This window comes from Populus nigra, chromosome 7 (assembly GCF_951802175.1).
Source record: "Populus nigra chromosome 7, ddPopNigr1.1, whole genome shotgun sequence".
Taxonomy (NCBI): domain Eukaryota; kingdom Viridiplantae; phylum Streptophyta; class Magnoliopsida; order Malpighiales; family Salicaceae; genus Populus; species Populus nigra.
The window spans coordinates 18861583-18888310 of NC_084858.1; the positions used below are offsets into that span (position 1 = coordinate 18861583).

At 33.4% G+C, this 26728-nt stretch overlaps 4 protein-coding genes, 1 long non-coding RNA gene and 1 other non-coding gene across 6 annotated transcripts; 4 read left to right on the forward strand and 2 right to left on the reverse strand.

The window, feature by feature from the left end:
- The first annotated feature begins 926 nt into the window (after positions 1–926).
- Positions 927–4121, forward strand: LOC133700249 (uncharacterized). The gene is made up of 9 exons (XM_062123800.1): positions 927–1172; positions 1249–1376; positions 1472–1507; positions 1576–1689; positions 2354–2422; positions 2545–2598; positions 2795–2947; positions 3404–3484; positions 3614–4121. Exons 1-9 carry the CDS (start codon positions 1040–1042, stop codon positions 3677–3679), a joined length of 834 nt encoding a protein of 277 aa, XP_061979784.1. The 5' UTR covers positions 927–1039; the 3' UTR covers positions 3680–4121.
- A 383-nt stretch (positions 4122–4504) lies between these two features.
- LOC133700250 (uncharacterized) lies at positions 4505–5240 on the forward strand. The gene has a single exon (XM_062123801.1). It carries the CDS (start codon positions 4658–4660, stop codon positions 5120–5122), a length of 465 nt encoding a protein of 154 aa, XP_061979785.1. The 5' UTR covers positions 4505–4657; the 3' UTR covers positions 5123–5240.
- Positions 5241–7663: 2423 nt separating this feature from the next.
- Positions 7664–8872, forward strand: LOC133699790 (protein E6-like). The gene has a single exon (XM_062123252.1). It carries the CDS (start codon positions 7729–7731, stop codon positions 8572–8574), a length of 846 nt encoding a protein of 281 aa, XP_061979236.1. The 5' UTR covers positions 7664–7728; the 3' UTR covers positions 8575–8872.
- A 6087-nt stretch (positions 8873–14959) lies between these two features.
- TRNAD-GUC (transfer RNA aspartic acid (anticodon GUC)) lies at positions 14960–15031 on the reverse strand. The gene has a single exon. It is a non-coding gene; the product is annotated as a tRNA-Asp (tRNA).
- A 6906-nt stretch (positions 15032–21937) lies between these two features.
- LOC133698851 (uncharacterized) lies at positions 21938–25003 on the forward strand. Its single transcript, XM_062121942.1, has 3 exons — positions 21938–22340; positions 23996–24148; positions 24613–25003. The coding sequence occupies exons 1-3, from the start codon at positions 22329–22331 to the stop codon at positions 24868–24870; spliced, it is 423 nt and encodes a 140-aa protein (XP_061977926.1). The 5' UTR covers positions 21938–22328; the 3' UTR covers positions 24871–25003.
- LOC133698852 (uncharacterized) lies at positions 24346–26140 on the reverse strand. Its single transcript, XR_009843203.1, has 2 exons — positions 25321–26140; positions 24346–25226 (listed from the first exon to the last, which is right to left on the reverse strand). It is a non-coding gene; the product is annotated as an uncharacterized LOC133698852 (long non-coding RNA).
- Positions 26141–26728: the final 588 nt, after the last annotated feature.

Genomic DNA, 26728 nt, shown 5'->3' on the forward strand with positions numbered 1-26728 from the left:
GATTTTTTTTAATTCATCCTTTAACTTTGAGTTTGTTGGAAATTAAGTTTCGTGATTTTCTTCACTTTCCTTTTTAAAGGGTTATCTTGATTTTATAATTTAAATCATAAGTTTGGTGAGTTAGTTCAAATGACTCAAATCTTTTCGGATTTTTTTCGGATTGAATATATTTTTGGTTTTGTTCCTTAATATTGGGTTAGTTTAAGAATTGAGTTTCATGATTTTCTTGTTTTACGTTCGATTAGGCTATTTTGTTCGCATGATCTGGCTTGCAGGGTTTTTGGTTTTTCTTATCCTTTTTGTTAATTGAGTTTTTTTATCTTATCTTTCTATATTTGAATTGTTGGAAATTTAGCATCGTAATTCTTTTGATTTTCTTTCTATGGTATTATTATGGCCTCAAAACTAAGTCACAAGTTTTGCATGCTAACTTTGATTGATCTAGATTATTTTTTTTATTTTTTATTTTATTTTTAATTTTATCATTTAATATTGGGTTGTATAAGAATTAAGTTTTAATATTTTCTTTTCTTTTGGAAAATGCTCTTTTTATATGGGTCATAATTATTATTTATTATTTTTTATTTCAATATACTTACTCTCTTTATGTTTTTTCATATCATATAATTAGATAAAGTCATTTTATTAGATCCCATTGGATCTATAATTTAATTCACAATTTTTTCTAATCTTTTTATGTCAAAAAAATTTGCAGCAAAATCATCTACATAATGTATTTGTTTTGGCGGTCTATCATGTTTTTAAAAATATTTTTTAATTTTTTTATTTAAAATTTAATTTTTTCAATGATTTTAATATAAACATATCAAAAATTAAAAAAAATATATTATTTTAATATATTTTTAATTAAAAAACAATCTTAAAAATAAGATACCAAACACACGTTGACTAAAAAGCAAAAACAAAATAATGCGAATCTCGTCTCTCTTCCTTTCTAGTTCCAAAATAGACGGGACATGTAGCGTGGTGTAGATGACACGGTAAAAGCAGAAGAGGAGGGGGGGCTGGAGACGCAAAAATGGAAGCTGTTTGTTATTATTATTATCTACTACCCTTTGTATTTCCAGCCATTTTGTCAGCTGTGCTGGGTCTCTCATCTCAAGATCACCAAAACCAGCTCTACGAGGCCAAGCTCAGAATCACTCAATCAGGTAACCAAACCAAACCAAGAGGTTTAGTTTCAGAATTTTGATTGGTTGATTGCCTAATTAATCAATGTAAATGCAGAATCTCGTCTTGAGGAAATCACTCAAAATATAAACGACAGAGACCGTTATTTGGAGAGATGTGAGAATCTAATTGGAGAACTAGACCACAAATTAAACCATCTGCAATCTGTTTTCTCACATTTAAAGGTTGGCTGGTTGGTTTCTTGAATTACATTATCACGTAGTTAGTTCATTTGGGATTCAACCTGCTAATCTAATGAATGTTTCTTTTTTATTTGTAGGTTGCTGATGACAAGATTAAAGACCTAGAAGAAGAGGTGATTAATATAATTATTAACTGGTTATGTGAATAGTAGTAGGTTGTTGATGATGTCTTGAATGACAGGTTAGGGTTTTGTGGGCTACTTTGAGAAAGAACAATTTTGATATTCATGTTTTAGAATCGAAAGCCCGGGAAGCTGAAGATAGATTGCAAATGGTAACTTCGCAAGTTCAGAAGGTCAATCCTCTTAACTAGTTTGCTTTTATTTATTTATTCGAGTGGTTGTGGATGTTATTGTCGGGCATTTGGAGATTTGAGAACTAATTTTAGATATTGTCTGCATAAAACATTTTTTATGTTTCCTTGAATAAACAGCCGGGGAAAAGAAGAGGAGCTGTGTTATCTTGTGTTTTGTTCAATCTTCTTATTTGCAAGTTTATTGTGTTATTCATGGTGAAGATTGTGTTGTTGGAAATCTAATGAGGCAATATTCCGTGGAAGTGAAAGGGATATCAAGGAACTAAAGTAGTTTGTAGAGCGAGCCTTCAGAAGCATATATGCAGAATATGGCTTTGTTTTTTAGTCACTTGTCATTTGCTTGGTACTTTGAAATCTGCAGTTTGAGAGGTTAGGGGAAATTGTCTGTGCTGGAAAATAGAGTGGAATCATTTTTAATTTTTTTTTTTTTTTTGGGGGGGGGGGGGCGGGATTTGAATTTAATAACTAGTCTTTTCTTTTGGAAAACATATTTCTCTTATTATTATGATTATGTTTAGCAAAGTATTAAACTCCCCCTCTCCTTTTCCAATATAGCATAGTTGTAATCTCATCATATGCAAGCATCCAACTTTTGTTAAGTATAAAAATTAGTTGTTGGTTTATTTGTTTTTGTTCCTTACAGATGGAAGACATAGTATCAGAACGGTGGATCCAAATTCAACAGTTTGAGCAGGCTCTTCAACTTAAAGAAGTATTTTCTCACAATACAATTTGAACCAACTGCTCTAAGGATTTCTAAAATTAAACATTGTTTTTTGCTACGCCTTGATGGCTGAATTAGTCTATTATAATGTTCCCATTCCCTTTTAACAGATAAGATTGAAGGCTCAAAGACAAGCAAGGCCTCCAAGATGGACTTTTTTAAAGGTAACGTCAAGATATTTCTGCTCTGTCTTGATCTTTATATATGTTGATAGGTGTTTATAAAAAAAATGAAGTTTTAATAATTCCCACATTATGAACAATGGCAATGCTTACTTAAAGACTAATATGTCTCTTTTGCCCGATATATTATCACAGATGTGGGCTTTGACCAAATTTATTCCTTTGTGGTGATTTACAGTTTTTCAGTTACCTTTCTGGTGAATATCTTCCAAATGCTCATGGGCTGTTGAGTTCACATTTCAGTGAAGAGTCTGCCTTGAGAGCTTACGTATCTCAAACCTTCTCCTGGCTAAAAAGATTCTATTCAACAGTAAAAGAGTCCCACCATGAGGTTTGTACTAACCTACGTGCTTTCTTCCCCCCCCCCCCCCTGTTTTCTCTGTAATGAATCTCTCGTCGGTCATTCTTTTGCTAGATGCTGTACAGTTTAAAGTTTTTCGTGGGTCAAAATTTGTTGTTAATGACAAGTTAGAGAGCTGATCAAATTGAATTTGACACAAAACAATTCAGCCATTAGATACTGGTTCTCTCAACCACAAAATGATTGAGAATAAGGTCGTGACTTGTGATAGATTGCAGTTCTCTTTATACAAGCTCTCAGTTTACTGAATCATGAATGTTAAGAACTTTACTACTCAACATCTGTTGATATGATCTATCTGTTTATTTGGGGTTTCTTTCTTTGAGCTTAAGTAGAATATGGTAACTGTTGCATCATCTGCACATTGGCCACAATACCATTGTGATTGTGATGAAAAATTAACCCTTGTCATTTCACTATTTGTAGTTGCAAGTTTTCGTCAAACAGGAAATGGAAAGACATGAGTTCACAGCCTGTCTTGCTAACCAGGAAATAGTATTTTTCGTGGTATGAGTGCCTAACCAGTTCCCAAAGTCTCTTTTATATTTAATAAAAACAGCAGTATACGACTCTGCATCAATTATTTAGCTCTTTCTAACGGAATCAAACATTTCTATGAAATTTATGAAATCACAGGCTTCTGCCTTAATCATCTTCCCTGTATTGAGTGCTTGGATATTGCTCTCATCACAGCTGTGCTAGTCGAGAGAAGTTTACTCAAGAGAGAAGTTTCACAGCCTATTCTATTAACAGGAAGCCAAGGACACTCACTGAGCATCATTTATCCTGTTCTTTTCTTACTATTTGTAGTAAGCAAGAGAGAAACAGTTTGCTCTGTGCCAGTGCTGTTGTTTCATCTTCTTCTTGGATCATGCTGGAGTTTTGTTTCCAGATTCACTACTGATTCTCAAGCCCGAATCAATATTGCTGTACCATGTCATCTGTATTTAGTGGCAACATGGGAGATGGAGTTGTTGCTTCATACTCGTTGCATGATAGCCTAAACATGCTTCCTTTATGATCCTTTCCCCCGTTTTTCTGGGTTCTTGTGATTAAACTCCCAAAATTTTGTCATTGTACACTGGACAGCAGAATTCTCACTGATTTTATATAAATATGAATGTAAACTGGTCCGTTGGATAAAGGAATTCAAGGATGGGAATGATTTGGCACTTCATGGCCAAACCGTGTGTTACGATGTCCATTGTCGCTCCTCGCACTAAGTTGCATTTGCGTTGGTAGATAGCTTAATGTACAGGAATCATAACAAAGGCTAATTTGCTTCATTGCATACTGTGTTGATTAAAATATGCCTTTTGATTACCTCCTTTCCTAAATCCAAATGTTCTTTATATGTCAGACGTGATGTTCTTCATCACTTGAAATGTCAACCTTCCAGTTTATTTGCTTTATTTTCAATCCAAGTTATTTCAGGAGTAATGGCACTCTTTATATTAGGCATCTGCTTTATCGTTGTGCAAAAGGCAGCGTTTGTGCTCCAATAAGTTATTGGCAATAACATGAAACACACCACGCCGCACTGCGAAATTCTTACCAAAAGGCCATTATGCATAGCGTTTGGCGGGCCTACCTCCATGGTAAATAGTGTCAAGCATTTGTTCCCTTGGCACTTCTTATCCAAATCTCAGCCTCATCCTCAAGAGTGTGGTCAATGAAGCAATGGAAGACACGACATGGGAGCAGAGACTTCAAGCCCTAACCCATCTTCTAACCAGCCCCACAACCACACCACCTCTCTACTCTCAGTTCTTCATCTCTACACAAATCCCATGCTATCTCAAATGGGACTATCCACCCATCCTCTGCACCAAAGACCCCAAGACTTTCCCTTCTCTCCTTCTAAGGTGGGGATTCTCTCTCTTTCTCAAAAGAGCCTCCAGATTAGGATGTCCTGAAACTTCGTGGAGGTCCAAGTGCCCATACCAACAGCCTCCACCATTAATTCTTGCAAAGGGATTAGAGGAAGCACAGTGGGGCGATGAACAAAGAAGAGAGTATGTTAGAAAGAGGCTTAGAAGGAAAAAACTTGTTAGTAACGTTAACCCTTTCATTCCTATTTTAGTTCCCAATCTTTTACTGTTTTCACTTATGCTGTGGAACCCATTTCCTGATCTTGATTCTTGAGAAATGTCTTGCGGGATTGTAGCACGCATGTGCAAGCCATCTTTCACTAATTTCGGCATTAATTTTGAATTTGTTATCATTTTGACTTTTGTTAATTGAATTCCGATTGTTTCTCCTATTTGTGACCTGCATACGTATCGTATAAGTTGGAATGCCCTGGCAAATGGAAGGACAAGAAGTTGTGGTATCCATCGATTCCATCCACTAAAAGATGATGGAGAAGCATCGAATATTCGAATGTGAGCAAGAAATACTGAGACCACTAAACTGTACCCACAAAAGGCAAACAAATTGGACAATTATGAAGGCCCAAAGAGGCTACAATGTGTTTTTTTCTTAGATTGCTTGAAGCTAGGTCACACAGTAAACGGTACCCTAAGTCTAATGGGATGAGTTTATTGTTGGATCTATTATAGTATTATAGATTTTTTTATAATTATAATACCTGTCAACTCTCAATTTAGCGCAAAATTTGAGATTCAAATGTGCTTCAGAGTGGAATGGATTGGCAATAGTTAAAAATCAAAGGAAAATAATATACTGTGGAATCCTTCTCTTTTGCCAGCACCCACTTTGACAAGCTCCCTCCCTCTCTCTCCGCTAATCAAGGAAGAAAAAACACTTAAAAAAAGAAAAAGAAGAGAAGGCAAAAACCAGAACTCTTTTTTCCTTTAATTGAGTGGTCAAACCACCAACGTTGACAAGTGAGAATTGGGGGGCAGGTCATCTACATATTGTTATGATATGGATGGATACCAGTACTTGTGGTGAATGAAACTTGTATTTTCCTTTCTCCTCCTCCCCTTTAGGAAGGGAAAACACTCAGCAGCTACTTGACAAATGCACGAACAATGGAAATTTCTTTGCCTTTACCTTTTTGTCCCTTTAAACTGTTGCTATTCATATTATAAGCTTTGAAGGGACAAGGTGGCTTTCCTATCGTTTTCCCTTTTCCTTGAGTTATGTTTACAATTAAATTCTGGATTCCATGAATTAGAGACACGAAGACATAAAATATACGAGAGTCTAATAGTTACAAAAAATGGTGTACATCATCTCCAGGACATGAAACATTGTTTTTTGTTAGAAGAAAAACAGAGCACTCATCAGAGCTACACCAGAGAGACATAAACATTCATTAATAATAGCAATCCTGTTTGGTTATGTTCGTTATGTGTAATAAACAAACTTGGACCCTATCTCACCAAAAATCTGTGTCGCAATTACAGAAACAACTACCAAGTAGGATTAGCCGGTAGACATAGATATAAAACAAGCCTTCCCATTAGTAAATTTAGTCAGAAAAGTTGCCCTGGTTGGTAACAATTTTATGTATAAATGATTGCGTGTAGCAGCAAATACAAGTCCCAAATTCTACCATCCTGACCCTGCCTCAACCCCCACAGTAGGAGGGCTCTCTCTAATTGAATTGTTAGTTGATTACTAATTAGGAAGTTGTTTAGTCATAAATAACACCCTCATCTTGCATGTGATCTTCAATGTGGATAGTAAAATCTATCAATCCAACGGATGAGTATTTCAAAAGTATCCACCTAACAAGCGATAAATTCTAACTGGCCTTCGTGATTTTGTGTTCGATTAAAGAAAATCTTACACATTAATTTTAAGCATAAATACATAAAACCCTTTTCCTATCCCATATATATAGATAGATAGACAGCAAACTTCTTTAATAAAGCTGCTCTTGGAAGAGCGCATGCTAAAAAAAAGAAACATGAATGGTGGTGTCAATCCGTATAGTAAAAGGGTTTGGTGCGTGTATGATCAAATTAAACAAAGGGAAGAGGGCACATGCTGTCTGCACTAAATGGCATTATTTGCTTTGCCCCACCCACCACAATCTACGGCATAATTGCCCGGCCATAGCTTAGCATATTATCATATCCTTCTTTCATCTTTGAAATAGCGAAATCGCCCCTCACATATTAAAGAAAGGACATGATCTTTAATAAAGAAGGCCGCTTTATTGATTTCACATTTTTACTGCTTGAATAATCTGCTGCCAGTGACCCCTTCTCTCCGTCAAAGAAGAAATTTCCTTGAGATAAACCCTGGATTCCTTGTAACTTAGAGCCCATCATTAATTACCTCAGTATAATCTTGTGTCATAATCCTCAATCTAGCTTGGTTTGCTTAGAAGATAAGATTGATTTATGGAGAGTTAGCATGAAGAAGTATTGGTTATTGTTTGTATAGTGATCGGCTGATGTTTAGGGAAATGAAATTAAAACTCATAGTTTTGGTGCTCTTCCACGATGGCATTCACTAATTATGAAAGAAGAAAAATCAAACACTAAAGAAATACATCACAAAAAGAAAATTAAGCACGATTAACAAGAGATATACATAAATCAAATAAAAATAAAGAAAAAGAAAAGGGGTTCTTTTGTGAAAGTTTCTTCCCATGCAGGGACCACAGTCATCACCAATTCCCTCCATTTGCACCTAAAAGAGTTGAAAATGCTGTGGAAAAAAAATCGGAGAGAGTGATTGAAAGGCTTTCTATATAAAGATCGCACCTTCACAAACCCTCCCAGCTCCACTATAGGCTAGTGATACACAGCAGCACTATCCCGTCTTTAGCCATGGCTCCCTCTCCAAGACTCATTTCCTTTCTCTTTTTCTTAACCATTTTCTCTAAGCAAATTCATGCTAGAGAGAGCCAGTTCTTTAGCAAAGTCGGTGCCACCACCGCTTCTCCCTCCACTACCACCATCAACAACAATAATGTTCAAGATAAAACACTCCCCAGCAAAGAAGAAGAAAGCTTTAACAAGCAAGAACTGGATCCAGCCTTTATCCCAGACACCCAAAATGGCTATGGTCTATATGGTCAAGAGTCCTCCCAGTTCCCCACCACTACTAAACTAGCAAATGCACCGTACACCACAGCCACCTACCAGCCATACAAAACCCAGACCCAAACCCAAGAAACCTACACCAATTATCCAACTGACTCCACCACCACCACCACCACCAATAACCACTACAACAACAATGCTTATGAGGAGCAGCAACAAAACTTTGGTGAAACAAGCCTTCAAGAAAGTGAATACACCAACATGGGGAACCAGAACAGCAACAAGTACTACAACGGTGCCAATAGCAACAACAACAAGTACTACAACGGTGCCAATAGCTACAACAATGATGAGAAGCAAGGCATGAGTGACACAAGGTACTTGGAACATGGAAAGTACTACTATGACGTCAATAATGAGAACAGTAACTACTACCCAAACCAGTACCAGCAGAACTCAAGAAACAACTACAATACCAGAGGTTATTACAACAACAACAACAACTACAATACCAGAGGTTATTACAACAACAACGAGAACTCCAAGTACGAGTACAACAATAACTCCATGCAAAAGTACGATAACCAGGATGATTTCGAAGAGAGTCAGGAAGAGCAGTATGTGCCATGATTTTAATCTATATGGTCAAGTAAAGAGAGTGAGGTCTCTGTTGAATTACAGTGGGTGGTGTTACTATAGATTGAATTATGTTTAGTGGGGAAAAAAAACTACATAAATTTATTTGTTGCGGTCTTCGATCTTTGTGTGTGATCTTGTTTTATTGTTATCATAGTCTTTCATCCTTCCAAAAGCTAAGGTATGAGAGTTTGTTTTTATTTTTATTTTCTTACGAGCAATATTGATCCAATAAAGTGTATATTCTACTTATAATAACTAAGGAGATAATGCTTTCGTGCAGTTCCTTTAATTACTTCCAAATCCCAGTTAATTAAGTAATTTATGCATTACTAGAATTTAATTATAATCCATACTTAAAGTTACTAATAATTAAAATCTTCAAAATTAGTAATTAAATGGTGTGAATATCCCTTGATTTTATCAATTAGCTAGGCCACCACTTCTTGCTCTTGTAATCTACCCTAGCTAGGAGATTAACATGTATATATATATATTTGGTAAATGCAAGATTGCTTCGAATTCGGCATCTTTTAATTAGTCTTTAATTAATTTATTTAGTAGTAAACATTAATTAAGCTTAATATTTGTTTGTCTCCTTCTCTCTCTCTCTCTTTCTTTCTTTTTCTTTTTTAATTTATATTTCTAGAAAGATAGATAAAGACAAAAGGAAGGGAAAGAGGGGAACCCATGTGCTACCTGAACGAGCTAGTCCCTCCCTTAATATTCCTTCAATTCTCTCGATTAGACGGTTTTAGATAATATTTCTTTTTATGAGAGGTATTTGATAATATATATATATTTACAATTAGCATGTTTAAATTATAAAATTATTAATCTAATGTATTCTTAAATGTTTTTAAATGATCATGTTGATATTAAGTACATTAAGAAATATAGAAAAAAAAATTTAAATATATTTTTATAAAAATATGTATAGCAACATGCATACTTTAATCTTCTTCAAGTTTTAATTAAATAAATATGTATTTGATACTGTGTGCTAATTTTTAAAAATAATTTTGAAGATTACAGTTTATAAAGATACTGTGGTAATTAATATGTCATCAAACTATTTGAATATTATTAATTTTAAATTTAACCCTCTTTTTTTTATATCAAATTGAGCACTAAAATATTTTAATATTTCAATTAACCACTTAAAAAAAGGTTAAAATTTCTGTAAAATGATGTTATTTCTTACAAGAAAATAGTTTTTTTATTTTTTTTGAAGATATTAAGATCCTGCACATCAGGACAACATTCTATTGGTAGTCATTCTTCTAGCTTTTATATTGGCTGCCAGCCATAATAATTCCTAGTAGAACATTTTCATAATAATTCCTAGGACAACATTTTCTTAGTTTATAAAAATAATTTTGAAGAAAATATTATAATTTTTTTTCATAATTAATTTTTTTTTTAAATAATGAAATTTATGTACGTTGATTTTTCAAGTCAATCTAAATTCCTTTTTTCAAGCTGTTTCAGGGGTAACCCTATCGTAGGTGCCAAAACAATCCATAAGTTATGCTTAATTATGATAACGACCATTCTCATGGATTATCGCAAGTTGCTGCTGCTGGTACGTACCAATTCGAGTTTTCTTGGGTACATACCAATTCGGGTTTAAAATGCGGTAATTAGTTTCTCTTTAATTAAAAAAGTAATTATTTAATCATTCTCATATATTTTATGTTAATTTATTTTTTGTTTTAAAAAATAGATATTATGAAAAGATTAACGGAAAAAGAAGATATTCTTAAAATAAAGTAATATTAGATTAAGTATGGTAACATTGATTAAAAACATTATAAAAATATATTCTTTTTTAAGAGAGAACTAATTAATTTATTTTACAACTAGAGGGACAAATGTACTATTTAATCAGTAGAGTTAAAGCCTGCTAAAGTTTTAATATTTTTGGACCGCGTATAAACTATAGTAAATGTACACATCCTCCATACTGTGGTGAAATTATAACCACTTGCCTTGTTGCTAAAAAGTTGTGGTTTGATCATGACCAGCACACAAGGCGCATGCGCTTAGCTGATACCTCAGATTTGCACTACTGAATTTCTGGTTTGTGCTCTGTTGGGCACTAGCTTGCACTCTTTTGTGAGGGTTTGGGTCACATGATCATTTTTTCATTGAAATTTTCGAGCTCTATACGGCAGTTCAGCCCCTATTAAACTTGGTCTTTCTTCATTTTTTGTACTCAATGTTTGCCTACAATCAAATATCTCTCACACCTAGCAAATTTGTACATGACATATACAAGAAAAATTCTTAACCTTTATTAATCTCAATATCAAATAAAATACACAAACTCGTATATATATGTTATGCAAAAGAATAGTACGTTGCACAACCAAGACTTTTATTTATAGAAAAGTATAAAAAGTTACAAAACATAAAACTATCATCTCTATTTTATATGAACTAATGAGATGTTTTTCCCCTCATGTTTTCATGAACTTCGTAAGTGATTTTGACTCATAATCTCATAATTGTAATGTCTTGAGGAACCATTTTAGGCATGCCCGCATGTTCAGTGGTCATGCCCCCATGATATGGACACTCATTTTCCCCATAAAGTCATGATTGTAATTGTCGTAACAACCCACTATACCATTGCATAAATATTGTCAGTCTATACTGCTAAATCTGACGTGTTTATTATCTATATTGAACTGCTCATCGTTTAAGTCCAAACTTACATCAGCTCACTGTTCACATAGGTTAATGTTGTCGATTTCATCACTGCTACCGAATTTGACATTATCTCACGGAATGTAACTACTCGTTGTCTTTTCATTAGTGTTTTTGTTAGTGTATTTATACTGAGTTTTGACTCCATTACAAACCTGCCCCACTAATAGAAATCGACACCCTCATCAGATAGATTTAGGATACCCCTGCGTTACATTTTCTTATTGTCATAAATCTGTGTTTCACATATAAATCCTCTTGTTTTTGCCCACATTCACATCCAGAACACTAACCATTGATTCTATGATGATAAGGACATTGATAATCCCATTGTCAACCTGTTTTTGAACCAAGCTGTGATTAAAGTTTTTTTTTATTTTTTTTGGTTTTACTTGTTTCCCACAAAGTTAAAACACATTTTGAATCCCAAACTAAAGCATTAAGACCAATCTCGTCAATCTCATCTAGCCACACAAAAAGTTGTAACACACTGACACATTCGGTCATGCCTCTTTAGAAATTGTATTCAACTCCTCTAAGTCACACACAAGTTGTTCTTATTCCCTTAGCAATCCCTTATACCAATTTCTCAAATCGCAAGTCTATTTTTCACAAACACTTTTTTAAGCATCCAAGACTTTCATTCCTTCTTTTTTTCTATGAACAATGCCACACAAAACACTTCGAAAAATCCAATGAATCCATATAAAATTCACCTAACTCTCCAACTGTTCCATATATAAACATGTAGTACCAAATGAGACAACTTAATTTGATGATCTACATAATTATGTGTCGAATTACCTCCATAACTCTTGGCATTCGGGTTTGTTTGGCAGTGTGGTTGCGGTTGCTTTTCAAATAGCTTTTCGTGCCAAAATGCATGCTAATGATGTTTTTTTATTTTTTAAAAATCATTTTTGACATCAGCACATCAAAATGATTTGAAAACACTAAAAATATATTAATTTGAAGTTAATAAAAAAATAAAAAAATTTCAAATTTTGTTAAAAGCGCTTTTGAAACGCAGAAACAAACAGGCCCGAAGTCCAGCTACTAGTTTCACAAACTATCCCATAATGGCTTCACATATCTATCATTTTTCCTGCCCCTACAGAAGAAAATACACAAATTTGTATGTGTGTGCTATGCAAAAGAATTGCATATTACACAGCCAAGGTTTTACAACCTATTTATAGACAAGCATAAAAGGTTACAAAGGATAAAATTATCATCTCTATTTTTTAGAAAGTAGTGGAATATTTTCTCTCTCATATTCCCATGAACTTAGTGGATGGTTTTGATTTATGATCCTATGATTTTAATGTCTTGAGGGGCAATCTCAATCATATCTTCATTATCTGGACATTTATTTTCCTCATAAAACTATAATCATAACCGTCATAATAACCCACTATATATTGTATAATTGTTAATCTATATTGTTGAATCTACTATATTTTATTTCTGTGTTGGACTGCCCATCATCCAAGTATAAATTCACCTGCCCATCATCCAAGTATAAATTCACATTAGCTCATTGCTACTGATTTTGCCACTATTATTGAATTTGACGCTATCCTACAGACGGTCACTGTTCACTATGTTTTTCTAGCAGCATATTCAGACTGAATTTTGACTCAATTACAATATGTATCCAGCAAGTCATGTGCTTTCTTCATCAAGCCATTCACTTTACTTTCCTTTAAGTTAGGAAACCGTGACTTTAATTTGTCAATTTTGGCCACATAATATCCCACTTTCAGCAAGGAATATATGTAAGGAATTAAATGAATTTCCTTACATGTAAGAATATTCTATGTGACCTGTTCATGTAATTAGCACAATGGCATAAATTTCTTTCCTTCTTTCTATTAAATAATGGGATGTGACTGTTAATTTAGAGTATATTTTAATTTTAAAGAAATCTTTGTTATATCTTACATGTATATATGTTAATTAATTGGGGCGACTTAAGCTATTCAATGGCAGAGAAACAGTAGTGTCACAGCACTGGACGATCTCTACGCTTTATAATTTGTGTGCTAATCTAATCTAATATATACACGCAGCTAATAGCATAGCATGGTGGAGCAGATGATTTTTAATTAATTAACATTACCAGAGATCACGTGAAGGACACCAAATCCACCAAAAACAATGGTAATCGAAAATGCAGCTAGCTTGTGTTAAAAGAGCCCAAAGTAACATGTTTTTTGTCTCCGCGTTGTCAACTTATACTCTCAATTTCAGCCTTCTAGAGGTGATCAAGTAGCTGGTAAACCATTGGCATAGCAACGTAAGATTTGGTTGCTGTTCTCCGTGAATGGTGGGATGGCTTGGATTTTCAAATCGATCTATTACCAACCCTAAACTCTACTGCTCTCAAGCTTTGAAGTCTTTTACCTTTTGGACTTGTTGAACTTCCAGACCTATGACTAATGTTTTGTTGTGTTTAGGTGGTGGAAGTTCGAGACTTTCTCACATGGCAGTGTTAATAAGTACTTGATGGATGATCCTACCGCAACTAATTTTGGGTCATATGGGTACTATATCTTAATGAATATGGAGCCCCATTTCACCAAGATTCACAGAATTGGGAACCTATAATTGAAGCAGTCATGATGTGGGGTATGGATGGTGAAAATGGAGATGGGTGAATTGGCAGATAGGAGAATATAAAGTAGGGGAAAAGCAATAATCACACCCACCCCTTCTGCTGCCACACCACCATCAACATCTCTCTATATCATCATAGTGTCTAGCTAGTTCCTGAACTTGTAACAGCACTATAATTATCACCCATTATATAAGTTTACATAACATGCTAGCTGAACATTTTGTTGGGACAGTCCACTGGTTTCAGTGCTTGATGGCCATTATTTTAATGATAGAACTGCAGTTGTATCATCGTAAACTCAGGAGGTATTATCTTGATTAGCCAGGGAAACAATATGATCACTTGGCTGTAAGAAAAAAATTGAAGTAATAGGAGCAATTGAATGTTCTGAACATATATAAAATGGAGTTCATAACTAAGACGACTAATCGCATATTCGAGTCATTTCTCTTTCTATTATATATTCTTTTAAAGGTCAAAAACTATACCATAGGAGGAAAATAAAGGGGATCACCGTTTACAAAGAAATTGCTAAAAAGGGAAAAGGTATTTTAGGATACCTCAATTGTTGCAAGATAATGGTACTGTTTGTTATGTTGCCAGTCGCCACTGCTGTGCTATCAAAGCTTGAACCCTCGCTGATGGTCAAGAACTGTTGTAGATCACCAAAACATGCAAGACCAAGGGCCTTTGGTGTGAATGAGGGCACCATCTTTACACATATACCAACACATTTTTTTTATGAGGACTAAACACTGTGCTTGGGGTTGCAGATTCTAGCTGTAGCGTTACAGATCTTAGCATCACAAAATGCTAAATCTAACCGGAAAAAAAATGAGGCAGGTTAAAGCATAAACGGTACTTCCACTTTGATCCATCAAAGTAAGAGGCAATTTAGGTAATAGTCATGCAAACATGGCCAAATATAAGCTCAATTTACCGTTTTTTGTTTTTGTTCTATTGAATACAAGCTAAAATTGCATGTATTTCAAGGTTTTGTCGCTGTAGGCTTCTTGCTAATCAAGAGGAAGTGAACAAAAAGTCTTACGCCGTTGCCGGGGATCGAACCCGGGTCACCCGCGTGACAGGCGGGAATACTCACCACTATACTACAACGACCTTGTTGCTATAGGGTGGTCTCTCTTAATAATTATATAAATATATTAAGTTTTAATCCTTATCTTCATGAATAGTGGTCAAATTTATTGATACTCCTGCATGCTGGTTTCTTTTCTGAAAACTGCAGCTTCTGACGAGGAAGAAAAAAAATGAAGGTTTTGCACTGCTGAGTTAAGTTGGAAACTAAAAGGAGGGGGAATTTTAGAATACCTTATTTGTTGCTGTTTATGGTTTCTGTTGATGCTGAGATCAGTGATTGAACCATGGCTTCTTGAGTTTAGAACTAAACACCGAACCACAAGACCCAAGGAACACTGGTTCCAATGGCTGCACCAACTGATAATAGAAAGGAAAATGTATATTTTTTTTTACTAAGAGAAATTTATTATTTTGGATTAATAAATATGTTATGATTTTTTTTAATGGCATATTTTTGTGATTGATTTGTAGTGGCCAAAAAATTCATAAAAAATTTCTTGTTACAAATCAATTTTATTTTTTTTAAAATAATATTTGTTTGTAAATTGATAACAAATAAATTGTGTGATGGAGTCCTACAACAAATTTAATAACTTAGATTATGTTAGCATTTGCAATCACAAATCAAGCATTTTTCCCCCACAATAGTTGATAGAATATATTTAAGTCTCTTCGTAATTGTTCTATCATTTGCCATGCACATAATCATTAATTTTAATGGAAAGAAATGATAAATGAACACATTAAAAAAATGTAATATATAATGGTATATATACCGGGGTCCAAAACAAATTTAAAATATAATTTATATTATTTTTTAATAATATCAGAGAATATTAATAAACAAGCAGAAGGATATTTTACTTTTCCAATTATCATTTTTAGTCTTGATGATTAAGTATTATAGCCATCTTAATTCAATAAATTAAGTAGTAAAAGTCATTTGAAATTACCCCAAATAATAACATAAAATATTTTCCTTTGCTAGAAACCATGTATGATTTTTAGCTACGGGATTTTATTTTAGAGTTAATGATAACTTAATCTCTTATATATTTATTTATGGAGATTTAATGATAACTTAGTTTCAGTAATTCAATTAAACTAATTAATCTGTCTTTTAGAAACTATATGTTCAGTTCTTATGATTTTAGATCTATTAATAATTTAGTATTTTTGTCACTTTTATGCTATTATAAGTTTTTTTATATAAAAAAAAGTAAAAAAAGATAGAGAGAAGTAGATAAAGTGGAAAAACGTGACAAGTACGAAGGCATTTTTAGAATAAAAAACTACTAAATTGAGAATAATCAATATCAATAAATGTACTAATTTAATGAATGTTGACACTATAGAGATTGGCTATATAGTTTTGGACTAAGTTATGATTAACTCTTGATTTTAAGCTATACATTGTCAATAAAAATAAAAATTAAGCGATGTTGCAATAACAAAAAAGAGGTATTTTGTAACACCTCGTTTATTTCTAGTAAACTAGAGGGACTAAGTTACAATTTACTCTTGTTGCTACTGCTGCTGCTGTCCTGTTACCGGTGCTTGAACCCTGGCTTTTGGGCTCGAAACCCAACACAAAGCCACAGGACCCAATAAGCATTGGTGGGAAAGGTTGCATTAAATTTTAATATATTGTAATGCCGCCGTGGCATTTTAAATTTAAATATTTTTTAATTTTTTGTTTTGATATATTGTGATATTAAAAATAATTTTAAAAAATAAAAAATATATTATTTTAATATATTTTAAAATAAAAAATACTTTAAAAAATAATAATTACTACATTCTCAAATATCCTATAATGTACTAAGATTATATACGACAGATCCATTCTTGGCGAAAAATGTAAAGGCCTTCAAAGGGGAAAAGATTGTAGACGACAGATCCCAGTTCCTACACAAATGTTTATTATTTGAACTGAGGAAAGATGCAAAAGCAGTAGCTTGACCATAGTTATAATAGACAGAATTAAAAACTGGGAGATTGCAGAGCTGATGCTTTTTGATGCCTTACATGTCTATCCATCCATTTAATATCCAGACCTACAATGTTTCTTAAATTCAAAAGTCTCCGGTACAAATTCAGTGAACCGGTCTCCAGCAGGCCTAAAGTCTTGACTACATTTTTCCAAATCCGAAGGTGGAACCATTTAGTTTCTAAGCAAATGGTCTCTAGATCAACTATTGTGGAATCCTCTTGACAAATAATAGCAGATCAAAATATTAGTTATTTGACAATTCCGGATTGATCTTGCTCTTGTTCTGCCGGACCACCCCCCCTCAATCTACAGTCCCTTCACAATTACACCTTGAGAGGGGAAAGAAGGGAACGAAGAAGGAGACATATTTGTTGGATTTGGGTATCATAGATTCAGAGCGATACCAAAGCTTGAGTCCTGGTTTAGTGGTTGGTTGGAATCATAAGCCCAGAGGGCCAAACCACAAGACCAAGGAGCATTTGCATTGGTTGGTGCACCACCTCTTTTAGATCTATTCGCAATTGGTAGATGAAGCTTGCGTTAATTTGAGCTGCAATTTTAATCTCCGTAGTGTAAATATAAGGTATATCTGTGATCAAAACTTTGCCAGATCAGAGAGCCTATGGTGATTGTGTCTTCACGTAAAATTGGTTGTGCTTGTTAATATATATAAACAGAGCAAATTTATCAACTATTTCTAAAATTAAGAAATCATATTAGAAAATATTCATATTATTTCAAAATAATTATCAATAGTTATTTATGACGAGACGACAGGGAAAAAAGTGATAAAGATTATCTCAGAATTGCTATTGGCACATTTTTATTTTTATTTTTATTTCTACGTGTTAAATGATAAAATAAACCTCTCTTTTATTGAAAACTATGATCAACTTACTTGACTAATTAATAAGTTACTGCAAACTTACTTCAAATACAAATAAAATTAAAGAGAAAAATGGATCTCTTTAATCAAAATCCCCTTTTCTTATCTATACATTGCTTCTTGTTTTGATGAAAACATATTTTTTTATTTAAGGTATTGTTTTTTAAATAAAAACTTATCATAATCTAAAAAGTAAGTTTTTTTAAAAAAATTATGATTAGATAATTTTTAAGTTGTGTGTGTATATATATATATATATATTAATTTAATAAAGTTATATATACAATAGACAAATAGATATTTTTCATTCTCATTGAAAATTATAAGTAAAAGTTTATAAAAAGTTTATGTGTATTGGGTTCATATATAATTTTTCATAAATTAATTATTAATGTTATCATGAAAAGCTCTATTATTATTTAAAAACCACGATACAATCGAATATTTTTTAAATAGCATTTAAGGAGAATTTTATTTTAATTTAAAAAAATTAAAAAGAAAGTTGGAAGACCATTAAGAAGGATGAGGCATGTCTAGTCCTCGTTCCTTGTTTTTATTTTTATTTTGAAAATAATGAGTGATCTGCTCAAGTTTAATTTTTTTCTCTTTTAATATAATGATGATACATCATCCGCCTGAACATGTAACATGTTAAAAAAAAATGAATTTTGGTTGTTTTTTGTGATAAAAAAATAAGGTCTGAATTTTAGAACCAAGAGAAATCCAAATTTTAATATGTTTTTACAAAAGAAAAAACCCCTTAAAAACATTATAGAAACCTTAATAACTCCATTTCTAACCTAAAAAAGTCCTAAATCAATCTAAAAATCACCTTTTTATTCCCAACCCTAATAAGTTAAATTGAATATATATAAAAAATTGGTTTTGTGATTTTTTTATTTTTTTCTATTAAATTATTCTAATCTCATGATTTAGGTCACAGTTTTGGCGAGATAACTTGAGTTAACTCAACTCTAATTACCGGAATTATAGGTTTATTATGTCAAGTTTTTACTTGATTTTATCATTTTGTATTTAAAAGATTGAGAATATTTAAGTTATGTTGTTGTCTTTTTTTATAAGAATATTTTCCCCTAGGTTATCTTGATTTTTTTTAAAAAAATTGGTCTATCTAATGTTATTGTTTTTTTATCATCTAATTAAAATAAAAAAAATTTAACCCAGTCATGTTTATAAATCAAGTCACAAACTTTTTTTAAAAAAATATATTTGTGGTAGCTAAACATTATTTTTTATTGAAAAAAATAGTTTGACCTTACAACAAAATAGGAGTCCACACCTAGTGAATATCAAAAACTACAAGCATCAAATATACAAAAAAAATAAAAAAAAATTAAGGTTACAAATTATAGTTTTATGAGTCTTAGAAATAATTAATTTTACAATGTAAATGCACTGTAGTAATTTAAAGTACATTTATACCTGCTTTTATAGTAATGAGCAAAATAAATATGATAGCTTTTTTAAAAAGATTTAAAAATAGGTTAGATGCAGTAATTAATCAGACTTCTTGCCTTTTTTTTCTCCCTCAACGGGCTTGTAATTATGCATAAACCACAAGGGAATGAGGCAATGCCAAAGAAAGCTAAGAGCAAGAGAGGTTGTTAACAAGAGAGGCTTTTAATCTAGACCGTTTTAATTTATTTTTCCTTCTTCTTTATTTAGAGATAAACAAATTATGAATAATAAGATAATTAAAGTTGGAATTACATAAGCTTACATGGCACAAAATATCTAATTTTAAGTAAGCAAAATAAAAAAAATCAAAATACCTTACTTCAGTTATTTTTCTTACATATATAATTCATAAAATTAATACAATCCTGAAAATCATATGATGAGGAATTTTACTATATTCAAAGAATATATAATTATCAATACTCACTATATATAAAAAAATAGATACAGAAAATAAAAAATACATATGAAAGAGAAAATAAAACAATTAAGACAGAAAAGTATTTTTATCACTTTTAATAAATTCAAATATAATTTTTGTTCTTCTTTTATTATTTAAAAAAAAACAGTATGACCAAAATATAATTTTTAAATATCATCATTTTGAATGAGAAGGGAAGAGTGCCCGTAGGAGAGATAATGAAGATGTCGGCATCGTACTAGTAAACTGCTACCTTACACTTACTAATCACCAAAACATTACTTTTCAAACTCATCATCCATTGCCACGTCGACGCCTCCGGGTCCCGCCTGTACTCTCATCTGATCGTGACCACTTACTTTTTTAACATTTTATTCCTTTTCGTTTGATGGCCCAGTCATCTGTTCCCATGTCAGCATCTAGGCCCTAGCCATGTAGTTTATATCTGTGCAACTATGCACTGGTGATTAATGCCCATCTGACTCCCAAGCTGCCTTCATCATATCTGTAGTACCTTGGAAGACAATTTAATCCAACCGAGTTTTTTTTTTACTACATGATATTATCAAATTAAACTCAAAATTCATCCCATTATAATTTAAAATATTTTTTAATGTAGATAAATATATTTATTATTTAATTATTTAATATACATATACATGCTTCAAATATATATATCAAATATTTTATTTTTTATTAATTAATAAATAACAATAAATAATAAATATCTATTAGACACCCAAAATCCAATAAATAATTTATAAATATTTAGATTTTTTTTTACTTGAAGAAATATTTCCATCATGGTTAGGCTGTATAAAGTGTATATAATTGCATTATAAGTATTTGGGATATTTCATTAATCTTCCTCAATTTCAGCTATAATTAGGTGGATGCTGATTTTTGGTTAGTTGAGCATATTAGAGAATGTTTGGAATTGTGGTTATGGTTGTGGTTTAAAGTGTTTTTTGTTTAAAAGTATATAAAAATAATATATTTTTTTATTTTTAAAAAATTATTTTTGAGATCAACACATCAAAAAGATCTAAAAATATAAAAAAAATTAACAAAAAAAATTTTAAATTTTTAAAAACATGAACTGAACCATGTTTCCGAACTATACTAAATTCATCATTGAAAACAGCATCAAGGAGTAAAACCCCTCCACAACTTTAATAGCTAGGTCTTATATTACCGTCCACGTGTCTCTATGGTTCACCTGTATGCAATGCAGACCAGTGCTAGTTCATCTGAATTCAAGAATTTCAAATTAATAGGCTTGCCCAGAAATGGTACTTAGTCAATGCCTCTAACAACCCAGATACGGATGATACCCCCAGATCAATCCGGAACCAATTAACTCAAAGCTAGACTGGTCCGAAAACCTGAGTTATAATTTAATTGATCTGATTAATACGATAAAAACTTATTTGATTTTTTTACTAAAAGAATTTTAAAATAATAATGTTTTGATTTTTTTTTATTAAATTAGGTTAATTTACCCAAGTCTTAACCATGGTGCTGTAGGTTTAATAGCAATGGATGATCCAACTAATTTAACTTCATTTTTAAGCATTTAATGATGATATGTATAAAAACCATAATGATCCAAAAGTTTTTTTTTTTTTTTTACAATTCGGGGTGTCCGAGCCAGCTTGCGTGCATCACGATTATTTTCCTGATTTACTGAACATCTTGCAAGCACAGTAGATGGGTAAGACACCGCAAAGATAACAAGCGTGTACATGAAAGGTCGAACTCGGGAGGAGAGGGCAAAGCTTTTGTTTTGCTTGTTGGCTATTATATATAATAGACCCCAGCAACGGTCCAAATGAAAAGACCATGAAAGAGCACAAATTGTTCTAGTAGAATTTTATGAGCTTTTTTTTCTTTGTTTTTATATGACTTTTAAGATAGTAGCAAGGTAGAACTTCAATTCCAGATTTGTCCTCTCTTCCACTAAGCAGAAGTTACCTAATTATTTTCTTGTCGACAAACAAAATAATTCACGAGCAGTAACTTTTTAGCGGTTACTATTTGATAGCTACGGACTTAAAGAGGGGTCCTGCTGCCCTCTATGCAGTGTGATGCTTCAGCTACTCCGCAATCACATATTGTGTCCTACTTAAGGTAAAGCTTCTTCTGATCAACCATTGGCAGGTGGGCAAAGACCCCATTAACCAGAAGTCATAAAACTGGAGGTTTATGATCATAAAACCAGCTTCTACTTCACTTTGGACTGTTTTATTGGCTCATCGGATTACGATAAAGGGTTTTAAAACATGGCGGTAAGTTAAATGGTTGAAGTCTTGGCGGTGATTGTCAATTTCTAATTAAAGAAAAACTGTATACGTGGGACCCATGTCACTTTGATTGTAAGAATTTGGAGTGAGCTTAAACTCTTTCATTGGTCCTGTCACACACAATTTCTTACTCAGCGTGACAGTGATTAAATTCTCTGTGAGACTTTGACCATATTCTTCTTCTTCTTCTTCTTCCATTTCATTCCATGTGGAGGGAGCTGTAGACAACAGGCATCATGGCAGCTGAGGTAAGATTTCTTCTTCTTCGTGTCGATAATTCTTATTTGTTGCATGTCAAGTTTAATATACATGTTTCTAGCATGTTTTGTTAGTTCCAGTCTTGTGCAGGTTTCTCTTTCTCTTTTCCTTTCTGGGAAATCTCTTAGATATCTATAGTACTAGATTGTATTGCTGGTATAGAGTTGAGGTTTTCTCGTTATTAATGAGGTAGGGCAGAGAATTTCCTGAAATGACAAATTATATTAATTCTGCTATTGGGAAATTATTTGGTGGCTCGTAGAGTTGATTTCTGGAAAATAATGCTGATTACTGATTAGTTTACTGATGGTTGCAAACATTAATTTCATGGCTAGAATTAGACATGTGTGAGTTACATGCTGCTGTATGCAATGATTATTATACCAACAAAGCAGATAGGTAATGAATGTGTATACCAAGAAGAAGTATTTGCATTTCTATGCTTTTCAAACTTTTTGATGTAGAAAGTAACTACTATCGGTCTTATACATGAAAGCCAGAAGGATCGGTTTGCAGTTTGTATAAATGTTTCCGATGGAGAAACCCATGAGAGGTTCCAGTTACTACTCTTTTCAACTTGTTGTATATTGAGAGGAGAAATATGTCCTTCATTTGGCGATTTGAGGTTGTATCTGATGAAACTTCAACATATATTTATACCCTTCCATGGATCTGGGGATGTCCTGCCAAGAATGTCTCGAGTTTGTGGTCAGAGTACCGAAACCTCAAATCTGAAGACAGCTTGTGTCCCAGTCTTGTTTACATATAAATCTATGCACAGATATTCTCTTAGTAGAGAAAACTGCTTGTAATAGCAGAGGAGGGATTTGTATTTTTAGAATCATTTTGGGGTTCATTATACTCGGTACTAATTCTAATTGCTATTGAATATTAAGTTTACCATTTGTTGGGTTTTGAATTTGCCCAAGACGAAAATTAATGAGATAGAAATTATGGATATAAAGTCCCAGAGTCTACATAGTATCAGAAGTGCTCACTGTATAGGCACTTAATTACATGAAGGCTCAAATGTCCGAAGAAATCTTGTGTATTACCCGCCAAAACAATTAGCTATCAATTGAGTTTTCAGACTTTGACTGTTCCTCTCGAGCTTCTTCCTTCAAAAGAGATGGTGCAAGTGCTGCCACTTCCGGGTTGATGCGTCCTTTCCTGATCACAAATTGCTTTCACCTAGCTGTTAGTGTTACCATTCAAAGTATTCTCGGTTAATCAGAAGCATTTGCTTGATTTTCCAAAACATGTTCTTAAGGGAAGGAAACATGAAAGACTTTAATGCTTTTAGAATTTCACTTGAAAATAGGAGGTATAAGGGCAGTAATTTCCATAGATATGGTCTAGCCTCTGGCTTGTAGTCACCCTGCAGTCTCGCTCATTTCTTTTAATATTTCTTCACAGGCTGAGATTATGACAGCTCTTTCAGGACTCTGTCATTCTCTCTCTCTCTCTGTAGTTTTTTGTAGTTTATCCGTTTTATTTGGACATGGCTGAAAGATCGTGGCCTTCTATATATTAACTTAATTAGAATGTCAAGATGCCATTAAGTTATATTGGCCACACATATTGAGGGTTAATCAGTAGGAGATTGATCCGCTTCAGCTATGTATTAATCAATGCCTCTTCCCAGGGCAATGAGGCATCAAATGGATGGCCACTCGGACTAATGAGCACAAGACTACGAGTGATGGAGACAATACAGGCTGCTCCAGCAGAACCGTATTCCTTGCGTATACGCTCATCTAGTTTCTCTTCGTTCTCATCCTCCAACCTTGACACTGAGGTAAAAATCTGCTCTTCTTCCTCCAGATTTCTTGGTATAAAAGTGTGTGTGTGTCCGTGTGCTGTGGCGATTGACTGCGTTTTTTTACTATCCTAGTTGCTAGATTGGTAAACCGAACCTTCCAGTCTAAGCTCAGCAGGAATGATTTCTGAATAACTTGTAAGATGTATCTATTCATCTCCTCATAGGACATATAGTAGAGATCATGGAAAAGAATCCTGAGAAGTTCTTGCATTGCCGGTGCTTCTCTTGCTCTAATTATTTCCAATTGTCTTGTCAGTGCATATTTCATGTTTTTGAACAAGTATTTGAACCAAATCACTGATCATGTGAAAATTGAGAAGAAAAAAACAAACTCCTTTTGCCTTCCAAAATAAACCGCCAAGAACCTCTGCTGCGTTGAAGTCCATCTTAAGTTGTTTCCACTGGAAGTAATTCTTGTGTTGCTGTTTGTTATGTTACAGTCAACAGCATCCTTCTTCCAAGACAGAAGTGTGCCACTGGGCCGGCTAATTGGAATCAGACCAGGGAATGGAGGTTTGTACTTCCCAAGGAGAGTCCACGCAGATGAACAAGAAAAAATAGCCGTAAGAGCTATTAGGGCCGCAAGTTCTGAAGTCTCTGGAGCACGCAGGGCTGATATGTCTCATGGAATTTGCATTCCTTTACTAGCTGGCACCCTAGAAAAGATGAGCAGAAGCAAGAGCAAGTCGAGACAATGATTTTTTTTCGTGAGACGAGGCATTTAAAGGGAAACAACATCACTGGCATTTATCATACCTGTTCTGTTCTATTGTGTATTTAGAAGGATTTTTTGTGAATTGAACATTACTATTCAATTGACATTTCCATAAAGCATTGTCCCGCTGGTGGCAAACTCAAAATTCCTACTGCAGAACTTGCTGGTTTCTCTGCTGCGCGAATTGCTAAAGCACCTGATTTGCTTAGCCCTTGTATTACACACATAGTTTATTCCGCAACAGCTTGGGAATGAGATGGGTGCTAGAGGAAAGTTGGAGAGTCATCAATGCAAAAGTGTGGAAAGAAATCCCAAAATCAAAGGTGAAGCATATAATATCTGACAGTAACAATGTGTGATTGTTAGCTAGTTTGATTAATAGAAATTCACGTCCTTTATTCAGTGCCAAAGACGTAACCTTAAGAGAAATTACCTCATCACTTCTAATCCTAAGTCCAGTTCAACTTCCAAATCTCCAATGAAACAGCCATGGCAGGCAACTCTCCAAACAAAGCCTGTCTTGTCTGTTCATTGCCAACAAAACCAATCATATTACCAACAGTTATTGACAAGATAAAGAGATTATTAGATATTCTCAGAACAATGCTCTCTCGCTCAAATGAAAATGAGACTCATCATAATAAATATTTATGGATCCCATTCTCCTATTGGTGAGAGACTGTATCTAATAATTTCTCAACAAAACATTAAAAGGATGATGTGAAGGACTACATTAACAAACAAGAAGCGACTACCCGCCTGCACCCGTTTCCCTCGTACAAGCACATACACAATACACTCACAACGTCGTCTGCCAAAACCCCAAGAATCCAGAGCCCAAAACAATCGAAGCAAAATATCACGCTCAAACCCAAATAGCCATGTCCACCACCGCAGCTTCTAGGTCCTACCTCCGCCGCTGCCAGAATGGCATCCGCACAGAAAGCCGGATCCAAACCAGCTTTTTCTCCATTTCGCATCTCCAAACAAAGCCCCTTCTCCCCTCACATTGTCAGGTACCAAAAAATCAACCTCACCACTCTTTTTTATTACTGATACTATTTTTTTTCTGCATTTAAGGTCAAACTTTTTCTTGGTGGGCTTTGAATTTGGAAGGTCACCAGTGGAGATGAGTTGCTGTGTAGAGACAATGCTTCCATACCACACTGCCACTTCCTCCGCATTGCTTAATTCAATGCTCTCCGTTTCTCGCCGCAGCTATGGTTGGACGCCTGAAGGTAAATTTACTGTATCTTTATATGAACTGATTGATTGGCTGTGAGCTTAGTTTTGTGGGTTGTTTGACATTTCCCTTTTGTGTCTAGGTGAAATTTGAATTATATTATGAGTTAAAAATTTTATTTATTTTTAATTTTATTATTCAATCTAAATTTATAATATATTATTTTTGTCAATTTAATCTTTTTTTCTTTTGATTTTAATGGTGTGGAGTCTGAATATCTTGATGGAACAATTAAAGGATTATATGTACAATTTCTTGTATTCATAATTGCTATTAATTATAGATGTTAATGGCTTTAGGCCTACAATTATCACTCTTCATAATTTAAACGCAAAATGTTCTTTTCAATTTTCAATTCCAACATATATATGATGTTAACTTTCCACATGTAAAAAACAAATCCCACAAACAATGTACAAAAAGGGATCTCAATTTAAGCAACCTTTAAAACATGAATAGAAATCTTATTTTTTCATGTTTTCCTATTATGATGCTAGCTTCTTGATAAAATCATTAATTTCCAGAATTTCATATGAGTTAATTTTTAAAAATACATAATAATACTGTAAAATATCCGTCACTTATTGTAATTTTTTTT